Below are 10941 nucleotides of genomic sequence, written 5' to 3'. Positions count from 1 at the left end.
AAGTAACCGAGGCATAATGGAATCGAATGTGTGACATGGGGACTTGTTGATTATATTACAGTGACAAATGGCTGAAGTGCATAGTTGGTTTTTCCTTCCCTTGTACATTGCTTTGAATTTTATAAAGCAGGATACAATGAACAGAAGAACAGCATGGCCACCACCTTATTCACCAAGAAAATAACAGTCTGTGTAATCCTATGCATGCTGACTCGGAAGGAAGTCCCAGCAGGTGTGCACAGGATTGCAATTTAAAGCACCCATTAGGATAACTTTCTCCAGCCTAGGCATCCAATTGGAACTGCAGCTTCTAATCATCCCAGCCAATGTGATCTTTAGCTGCTATAAGGGAACAGCCTTGTGGTTGGGAAGTGAACTTTTTAAAAAAGAAAATGGTGGTCTCCAAAAATTGCAGTGGGTATAGATGGTGACATCGTGACATAACCAGAGTGGGCAGGGGTATTTTCAGTGTGAGGAGAACTCTGTCCCAAATTCCTCAACTATTAAAAATGTTTGTCTCTACTCACTTTGAAGGTGCTCAGGGAGACCACAAAAGGGGTGCTGGTGGTTGCATGTGGTCTATAAGCCATAAGTTATGCACCTCTGGTCTAAGTCTTAGAATCTATAAGATGACAAAAACATCCCAAAGAGAAGAATGGTTTGAAACGTTTATTGTGCTGCAAGAAGAGCTTTCTCCCATAATATTGATTTAATCCCTATTTAAAGAATTTAAGTTGATGTACTTTTGAGAAACAACTCTACTTCTAAAGACTCTTGAAGCATATGGCACTAACTGAAGGACAAGGAGCGTACATGGAACGTTGTGTGACAATATTCTTCTGCAGTGATGACCAGAAGGGAACGAGACCTAAACAAGTGGCTTTCAGTCACATCTGAAATGCAGGCACTTAACACAGATCCCAGGAGTCATCACAATCTGAAGTTGATTGTACTCTAAATATAATTTCCAGCACAATGAATAAAAAATTCAAGAAAGTGAGATATGGCATCCAGTCACTTCTATCATGAATGCTTTCCAGAATGAAGACTGAGACAAGTCTTGCATGTCAAAGTGCTTTCATGTGCACACAAGGGCAGAAGGATGGTTTTCTTTTGTTTTAAATTTTCTCTTTCTTCCACAGGCACTGAATGTGCAAAGGGTTACCAGCAGAACGGCAAAGCTGAAAAGTTCCACGCAGTCTTGAGGCTCCCTTTGACTAATAAGCAGGGTTTCTGAGTTTAATGGCAGAAATCCTCATGGTCTATAGGATTCTCCTACAGTATCCAGAACAAGCATTTTTCTGTGTGTCTCCAAATGAGAAGAACAGTCTTAATTTCAATTAGATCAGTCTTTCCAAGGGAGGAGGTTGCACCATGTTCCACATTTCAACTCGGGATCCCTCCTTCTCTTGGCGACTGGGGCTGTAAGTCCCTTGGGTGGCCCGTTTATTGGCAGTTATGATGGAAACTATGACTGCCAGAAGAAAGATCAGTAACAAGGCCAGTGTCACTGAGCCAATGGAGGTAAATATATTGGAGGCCAGATCAGCTGTCAGCTGGAAGAATGGAAGAAAGAACAATATGATGGCACTGAAGCAGAAAAATAATATATATAATTTCACCGTGTAAATAATTGGCTAACACACACAAGAGTATATTTCAGAATACTTCTTCCCCCAAAATATAGCTGGTTATCTGTGTACGTACAGCAACATCTCAATATATCTGCTGTAGAATGGATTTAGTAATAACAACAAAACAACAACTGTGTAGAAGATCCAGATTAAAATTTGTCCAATTTCCTAACAGATTTATTCCTCTGTTAAAGTTATTTCTGTTTTTCTACCAGATTCTGAGGGTGCTTTGGATGATGTTTTTGAGCTTATTTTATTGTGCAAAATGACAATAGCTGCTGCTTGTTTTTTCTGCTATCTTTTCATCATGTTGCAGCCATAAGGCTGGCTGCCTGTCTTCTTGCACTTCAAAGCTACAGTGGTAGAAAGTATCAGTGGTATTCTCACCACAGGATGAATGGAAGCTTAGAGGGCCAGGTAACTTTCAAACCACTAGAGAGGTCCAATAAACAGCAGGACATCCACATACATTCCTTAGTCATCTTGTGTCAAAAGTACAAGAACTCCACACATACCATCACAACTAAATCAATGAAATTAACCAACTATGGGGTGAAAAAAAGACAATTTCTCCCATCAAACTGAAGACTAGTTTAAAAACACAGAAGAAAAACACAGAACACTCGATACTAGTGAAGACTGTTGGGAGAACATATACTTGGAATAATTTCTGCATCATTTTCCAAATTGCAAGACTGCATATTAAAAAGAAAAGATTTTTTTTTAATAATATAAACCTTCAGACCATTCATATTATTCATTTGTGGAACTGCTTAGCCACGAGAAAACATTTATGAGGTTTGAATCCTGAAAGTAGTTTTATGTCTTGCTATGCTGTCTCATTGCTATGGGAGATGGGTGGGGTGGAGAGGGGTTCTTGGGAGAGATAAGTGAGGAATGCTGGGAGATAATGGTAAGAGTATATACTCCCAGCAGATTATCCAAAGTGTGAAGGTACCCAGATGCCCAGCTAAATCAAGCAGGCACTTATATTGGGCAGCAGCAATATAGGAAGATGCTGGAGGCAGATGATCACTTTAGTGACAACTTACTGTGTTGGAAAAATGGTAAACTACTCTGTATTTCACACACACACACCCAACACACACAGAAAATCACCCACATGTATAGACAAGATAAAGTGATTGACAACATAGTGTCAGGTAATGGGCCTCCAGTTGGATGGCACTCAACATGCTACTAAGGAAAAGCTGAGATTCTTCAGAGTACTACTAATGCTTATGACACAGCTAGATTAAAACCTTTGGGACAGTTAGTTGGTGATGTTACCATGTAGGGGAAAAAAATTCCAAAGCTGCAAATACAGAATTACAATGGAATCATGGAATGTAAGAAGCATGAACATAGGAAAGCTCAGCAGAATGAAAGATGAAATGAATTGGCTATATATCGACCTTAGGCATCAGCAAATTGAAATGGACTGGTATTGGACACTTTCAGTAAAAGGATCATACTGTTTATTACTCAGGGCATGAAAAACAAGCAACAGCGTTGCTTTCATGGCCAGGAAAGATATAGCTAAGACAGTACTGGAGTATTACATAGTCAATGAGCAAATAATAGCAATTAGGCTTTGTGGGCAATCTTTAATATGATGCTATCCAAGTTTATGTTTTAACACTGATGAAGAAGAAGGATTAGCTGATGAGTTTTATGGTCATGTTCAATCTAAAATTGACCAAACATGCAAGCAAGATGTGCTGCTTGTGATTGAAGACTAGAATGCTAAACTTTTCCAAGTTGGAAATTGATTGATTATGTACCATAAAGCCATTTTCAACTTCTAGTGACCACATAGGGAGGAAAATATAGTTGGACTATATAACCTAAGAAACTGAAATGAAGCAGGAGAATGACTTATCAGTCTCTGCCAATCCATTGATTTCTTTATTGCCAATACAGTCTTCAAACAACCCTAACCTGTAGACATGGACATCCCAAGATGGAGTATATAGAAATACTTTTGATTATATTATTGATACAAGAGGTGGAAGAAGTCAGTTATAACAGCAAAGGCATGGCCAGGGACTGACTGTGGAATAGCTCATGTGCAAAGAGCTTGGCAAGGAACTTAAAAGAATTTCAGAGAGCTGTTAGAACAGACAAAAAGTAGTATTGTAATTGCATCTGTAAAGACATCAAAGATGGAAGTCTAAAGGAGGTTCCAACCTCAAATTGAAATGCTAAAGGATACAAATGAACCAATAGTAACTGATTCCAAGAAGATCAAACAAAAATGGAAGGAATATATTGAAATTCTGTAGAGATGTCAACATCCAATATACGTTAGAAGATAGTCCCTATTTATAAGAACCTCTGTTATTGATTTTTACCAAGTTGGAAAGCTACATAAATTGATGGAATTCTACAGAAATATGACAAGCAACATAAGAAATATCTGTAAAGGTTCTAACCAAACTATGCCAGCAAATCTGGAGAATGACTCAGTGGCTAACAGATTGGAAAAGGTCAGTCTACATACAGTACGCATACCAAAAAAAAAAAAAAAAAGGAGACTTAACAGAATTTTCAAACTATTGTACAATATTCTTAATTTCATATGCTAGCAAAATAATGTTTAGGATCATCCAACACAGATTAGAACCCTACATGGAAAGGGAGATACTAGACATTCAACTGATTTTAAAAAAGGCTGAGGAACAAGAGTTTCAACAGAATAACAGAACAACAATGTGCATTATTGCTGATGCACACTGAATAATTGAGAAAGCCAAAGAATACCAAAAAGAAGTCAATATTTGCTTCATTGATTATGGAAAGGCCTTTGATTATGTCAACCATTTCAAGCTGTGGAATGCCCTTAGGAAAATGAGAATCCCAGAACATTCTATTGTCTGCATGGGAAACCTTTACACAGGTCAGAAAGCCACACTCCAGATAGAATTTGATGAAACGGACTGGCTCTGGATTGACAAATGAGTAAGTCAAATCTGTATACTCGCTCTTTATTGATTCAACCTAAATTATGCATATAAATTGGGAGAGGGATGGGAAACTATATTGGAAGAAGATGAGCATGATTGCAAAATTGGAAGAAACAAATAATATACAAAATAAAGTGTATGATATGAAAAAAAGCAACATCTGTCCAGACAGCACACCCCCAAAGAATGGCTAATTAAGTTGTAAGAGTACACCCCATGTCCAAAATAACTTTGTATCTCAAAAGTAAATCTGACACACAATTTAACTCAACCTGGAAACCATTATTAGACTATAATTCTATATAAGAACTTGTACCAGAGTCTAGGTCTATAAAGATCAGTTAAACCAGAATAGATCTTCAGTAGCTTGGACACAATTTAATCTTACTTTATGAATTATACTGTGCTGACTGTGCTGTTGATAATTTCTGTATTGCTTAGATTTTAAGAACAACCTGAGGTTTTCAAAACAATATGTTCAGTCAATTAATGAAATATTGAAAATTTCCACTAACTTTAATTCTACAATGCTTGTAAATTCCCTATTTATTCATTTCATGATTTATTTTACCTTATTCTTCTTTCTTTTTTCCTTTAGTTGTCTATTCCTTTTCTCTATCTCTCTCTTTTAAAAAAAAATGCTTAATAAAAAACATTTTTTAAAAAAGTCAACACCAACTTTATGGCACACAATCAATCCATCGAACAAACAAAAATTCAAATGTTACTTCAAACAGAGCTTTATATATGCAGGAGTTCCCTAGTTCATTTTATCAGAACAGCTAAGCCCACATACAGTTCTATTAATATTAAATTACACCCTGTTGTTTCCCAGTGTTTATTTTTTTCTTTATAAAGACAACACTATGCAAGAATAATTAATTTATTATATGAATCTTTTTTTAACCTAGTACTCTCCCGAGGTGTTAGGATTAAAGCTTTGTGAAGGCACCAACCATTGGTTATGAGGAGATAGTGAGTGTTGCAGTCTTTATAATGTCAAACATAATAAAAGATTATGGTTTTTATAATGTTACTGTGATTATGTTGAATTATTGTTATTATTTATTATTATAGTTAAATAATTTTTTAATTATTGCAATGTATATTTGTTATAAGCTGCTTAGAATAGCATGGTTGAAGCAGCGTATAAGCTTTCATAATAGAAATAAATAAAATATAAACAAAACTGGATATTAGAATGGAGAAAGTTGCATTATATTCAATAATACATTTTACATAGCGTAGGAAACGTTCATGGCATCAGTACTAATAAAACCACTGAAATCAAATATTTTTCAAGTTGCATTAATTAGTTGTTGAGGGACACTTCAATCTGAAGAGCTATGAAAGATATTAAGATATTTTCCCTATCTATATTAAGAAGCACAAAGATGACTAGAAGTACCATGGGAAAACAGACATTCTGGACAGCATCACCCTGGGAGAATTTTGATTGTCAGTCCCAATTTTCTTTTGGTGCTTTTGATTTGGAATACTCATGACAATTGAATTGTCAAAAACAGATTATATGCTTGGGGTATAACTTTAAACTCCAAAAATGTTTAAAAACAAAAGAACCCAGGAAGGTTTTTTTAAAAAAAAAACAGACCAAAACTCTCAAAAGCCATGTCCTGAAGATTAGGAAATCATATTTGACTATATCTGCAGAGCAGTATTTCTGACATTGACTCTTACAAATTGTTTTGAGCAAAACTTTTGGGCTCAGCATCTATAGAAATGACAGTAATCTAGTTTCTATTTTCCCACGATAAGAGAATCACAGTGTCACAGGAAAGATCCCAAATGGATTGTTGGCAGTGGATCCATGTACAGGTAGTCCTCGACTTACAACCACAACTGGGGCTGGAATTTCCATCACTAAGTGATGTGGTCATAAAGTGAGATGTCATGTCACCACATTGCTTAGCGACTGCAATCTCGGCAGTCCCGGTTGTCATCTTTAACCGAGAATAGCAGGTCGTTAAGCAAGTACCCACCCCAATTCCATTCCATTCCATTCAATTCCATTCCATTCCAGCCTTGGTCCCTCCAAGCCCGGAGCCTCAGTAAGGCAACAGACTGCCTCCAACTCCCCCCATCCACCTATCTCCCCCTCATCTCTGCCCTTCTGGGCACCTTGCACCCTGCCTTGCAGAGTGGCAAGCAATCCCAGAACTGCATGGCTCTGGGGCTGCTGTCATGCTCCTGGAAACTGCAGCCGCCCCAGCCCAGTCCCAGCCTCAGTTGCCCTCAGCACCCTGTACTCTGAGATCCCTGCCGCCCTGTGCTCCACCACCCCAGCTGACCTTTGCCATCTTCTTTCTCCTGCTGCTGATGAGGTGAGCCTGACCTGGCTGCCTGACTGGGCCAGGCTGGGCTTCAGCTGTGGAAAAAAAAGGCCCAAAGCAGCCCCAGAGCTGCAATGTGCCGAGACACCCCTTTGCAACAAGCTCCTGGAGTGTGGCGTGCCAAAAAGCCTCTTTGCAAAAAGCTCCTGGAGTGCGGCACACCAAAATGCCCCTTTGTGCATTTTGTCAGAGCAGGGCTGGGCTTTTGCTTCATGCTGCAAAAAAAAAAAAAAAAAGTCCAAAAGCTCAGCCCGGCCTGGGCCAAGAGTGTGGCGCAAAAGGGCATTCTGGCACGCTACTGCTCAGTGGCTGCTTTTGGCTTTTTTTTCCCGCAGCCAAAGCCCAGCCCAGCCTGGTCTGGCAGCCAAGCCGGGCTCACCTTGTCAGCAGTGGGAGCAAAAAGATTGCAAAGGTCAGCTGGGACGGTGGAGTGCATGGCGGCAAGGATCTCAGAGTGCAGGGTGGCGATCATAAGTGCAGGCAGGCTGCCAAGCACCCAAATTTTGAACACATGATCCTGGGGGCACTGCAACAGCCATAACTTCGAATGGTCGCTGAACGAATGGTCATAAGTCAAGGACCACCATAAAATAAAAGCCATGTAAATTTGGCTCCAGGAATCTCTTTGGCGATCTAAAGATCCTGCCCTCATAATTCTCCTCTGCCTGAGAAAATGGAATACATTGTGATTTTAAGGAAATGTGTTATTTTCCACACAAATCACTCCTCTATTGGATAACAGTCCTGCTGCAGATGAGAAGCAATGGGATATCCTTCCACCATAATTTCTTTAACATTTGAAAAAAAAAAAATCATTTCACTCTATTTCAGGATTTAAGCTTTTTCTCTTTCTGCATATGGCTTGGCGATGGTATACAGCAGTTTTCTTCAATTCTTTGCCTAGCAGACATGTTAGGACTGCAAGTTACCAAATTCCTGTCTACATGACCTTAGCTGAGCACCTTTATTAACCCATTCTGAAATCTTCCATTCCTAGCTACTAGGGGTGCATTTCTAGGCCCCAGAGTTACTCAAAAGAGTGTAATATGGCCAGCAGGTTGAGATCCACCCTGCAAGTGAGGTGGAGGCCACATTTTGCATCTCTCAGGCATAAGCGGGAATTGTTTTTAAAGAACTTAATGTGATGGAAACATACAAAGCTGCTTTAATCCCAGCCGACAGTTCTTCTAATTCAGGATTTTCTACTCTGATTGATAGCAGATCTCTTGGGTCCCTGGGAAAAGCTTTTCCCATCACCTGCTACTTAATATAATATAAGTGAGGATGCTGGAGCATTGAAGGTGAGAGATTTTATACACACTTTGCTTAGTGAATCCTAAACTATTTTTCATAGGTCTGAAAAAAGAGCATGTCTTGGTTTCTAAAACAGATGAGTTCCAAACTTACACCCCTACCTTATTACAAATGTTTTAGAAAATTTGGTTTACATGGTTTCAGTAATCATTCTTAAAAAAAAACCAAAAAAACCCCAAGTACTGGCTAATTTACACAGCCTACCAGTCCCTCGTCCCCCCCCCCTTTTTTTTACCAGCTTAGTTCTCTGATTCATTCTCATAGCTTTTATTCTTCCCAATTCCTTTTTCATTGCACTGGAGGCTCTTGTTAGATCTAACAAGGTAGGGAAACCATATAAACCATGGCTTATGGGATTCTTTCTTATACCTTTATCAGCAGCGGCCATATATTTGTGCATATGTTTGCATAGGGAAATGCACGGCGAGCTCTACATACTCTCCATTCTGTTCAGATGACTGAGAGTGATGTGAGGGTGTGCATTTTAGAATGGAACATTCACCTGCCATCTCAGCCATTGCCCAGTTGACCAAGGAATAGCCTTGAAGGACAGGAGGAAGAGCCACTGCCAAGGCAATGATCAGACAAGCAAGGCTTGAACCCACCTCAAGAAACTAGTTTTGAGTAAATGTCTTAGGCCCCTCCCTAGTTCGCCCTTAAATAAAGTGAGAGGGATGAAGCACATTTGCACTTGCAAGATTCTGTTACTATGGCTGTTACAATAAAAGCAGTCCTACATGATCTATAGTATATGGCATTGGTTTATTTGTCTGGTCTACCTTATAGGGTTGTCACTTCCCATTTACTTGTGTATTTATCTAACAATCTTTTAAAAAAGAAACACGTTCTGGGGCCTGAAAGGTACCAAAAGGAGGTGTCTGGGTGCACCTTGATGGTGTGTGTAAAATGCCTGTGTATTTACAAACCTTTTCTAAGATGAGTCATTTATCATTTATGTTAATTTCCCTATTGTTTTAAATTTTAACTTAGTTTAGCTTGGGTTCTTAATTACGGCGTTTGATTTGTTTTAAAGTAAGTTTAAATTCTCTTTCATCCTGATGCCAGGATTTAACCCACCATATTAAGTGTTTGGAGATTTTTGGAAGTTACTTTGAGACAGTGGTTTAATCACAAAAACAGTACTAGCTCTAGATCAGATTTATTTCTAAAGCTTGCACTTCCTCTCTCTCTCTGTCTCTGTGGTGAGGTGGTAAAGGAGCATTTTAAATGACTCTAGACATCAGGAACAAATGGTTACAATATGTGCACAAGCAGCAATGTCTAAGCATTTAGTGGATGATCATAGGCTTTACTCAAATATAATTATCCAGCCACATCTTTTAGGAACAAAATAGGTTTATTATCAGAGGAGCTCTCTGGAAATGTTAGGCACAAGAACAAAATACTTCTTCTGCCCATGATAGGGTTTATCTATTCTATATCTATTTATCCTGCCCTAGCTGGCATTGTATTCTCCTTAAAGAATCAGATACTATGTGGGGCGCAGGAGAATTCTGGATCTGCCACTTCCCCTGATGTTCAGGTGATGTCTGTAGTTCGAAGCACCTTTAGCAGTTTCTGAGGGTCTGCCAACCATGGCCTCCTAAAAACATAGCGGGTGGCTTGTTTCTATTGCTCACCCTCTACTGTAGTTACGTCAGGCCTGGCTCATCGCCACGTGCTATATCTTGGCCTGCCTTCAAAGATGCTTCAGAAATTGCAACTGGCCAAAAATACAGCCACCAGAATGCTGTAGGAGCAACAGGGGAACTTTTCTTTCACTTTGGAAACTAGACCTATTATAAAGCACATGTCCTACCCCAGAGCCCCAGGCCCTCCCTAAGGGTGCTGTGACAAAGTCAAACCTGAATGAGCCCCAGCTTGGTCTGTGTCCAAACGGAGAGCTTGGCGGCCTGCTCAAAACTGCTCATCGAAGGAAGATACAAGCACAAGTCCCTCTCCTTGCAGCTCAGCTTTGTGCCACAAGCTGCCAGATGGTCAATTCCTTGCCTGGATAGCAGAGCTCTTATTTCAGCAAAAAGCTCCAATTATGTAAGTAATCGTTCACCATCGGGAGCCAGCAGAGATTTACAACAGGGCCTGTGATGGTTGTTAGCCTCTCCAGCCTTCTTAGACTAGGACGATGCTGAGGTACCAGATGGCGAGCAACGTGGGCCCAAGGCCAACCCTTACTCACGCTCAAGGAGTCAGTCAGAGCTCTTTGGATCAGGCCTGGATTCATTTGTATTGTGGGAATGGAGAACTCAGTCCTGTATTTATCAACATGGCAGTGCCTCTTTTTCGCATTTCTTGAGCAACCTTTGCCCCTAATTCTATTAACAGTGAAGACATGGATTGAATGTTAAGCAGGGAGACCCCCACATTTTCACCTCAGACAAAATGAGAAATGAATTTAAGGGCACTGCCTCAGGCAAAACATCAGAGGAGTTTGGAGGGAAGCCGAAAGAGCTCTGAAATCTTGAATAAAAGCTATAGGGATTTAGGGATTCTTTTTAAAAAAATAGCAGGAGAAATTTGAAGCAAACTTGCAGATTCCTGCTCAGATAAAGCATGTGGAATTTTTCAAAAGAAACTAAAGGAAGTTTGCCTACATAAAACTCCTCAGACAATGTGCGCCCATTCATACTTGGAACCAAAACTCATTCAGCGTTTTGA

At 39.6% G+C, this 10941-nt stretch overlaps 1 protein-coding gene across 3 annotated transcripts in view; it reads right to left on the bottom strand.

Moving 5' to 3' along the window:
• Positions 1-517: 517 nt before the first annotated feature.
• The window catches only part of CRB1 (crumbs cell polarity complex component 1), a 119804-nt gene continuing 109380 nt past the window's right edge, over positions 518-10941 (bottom strand). For all 3 annotated transcript variants that reach the window (XM_088153677.1, XM_088153678.1, XM_088153679.1), the window contains one exon: positions 518-1556. In XM_088153677.1, coding sequence (XP_088009803.1) covers positions 1341-1556 — 216 coding nt within the window. In that variant the 3' untranslated portion in view covers positions 518-1340. The remainder of the gene's footprint in view (positions 1557-10941) is intronic.

Source organism: Python bivittatus, unplaced genomic scaffold (assembly GCF_059951505.1).
Source record: "Python bivittatus isolate LINGU-HERP-01145 unplaced genomic scaffold, Pbiv_v1 ctg000700_np1212, whole genome shotgun sequence".
Taxonomy (NCBI): domain Eukaryota; kingdom Metazoa; phylum Chordata; class Lepidosauria; order Squamata; family Pythonidae; genus Python; species Python bivittatus.
The sequence above is the reverse complement of the archived record's forward strand: the minus strand, read 5'-3'. Positions and strand labels throughout refer to the sequence as shown.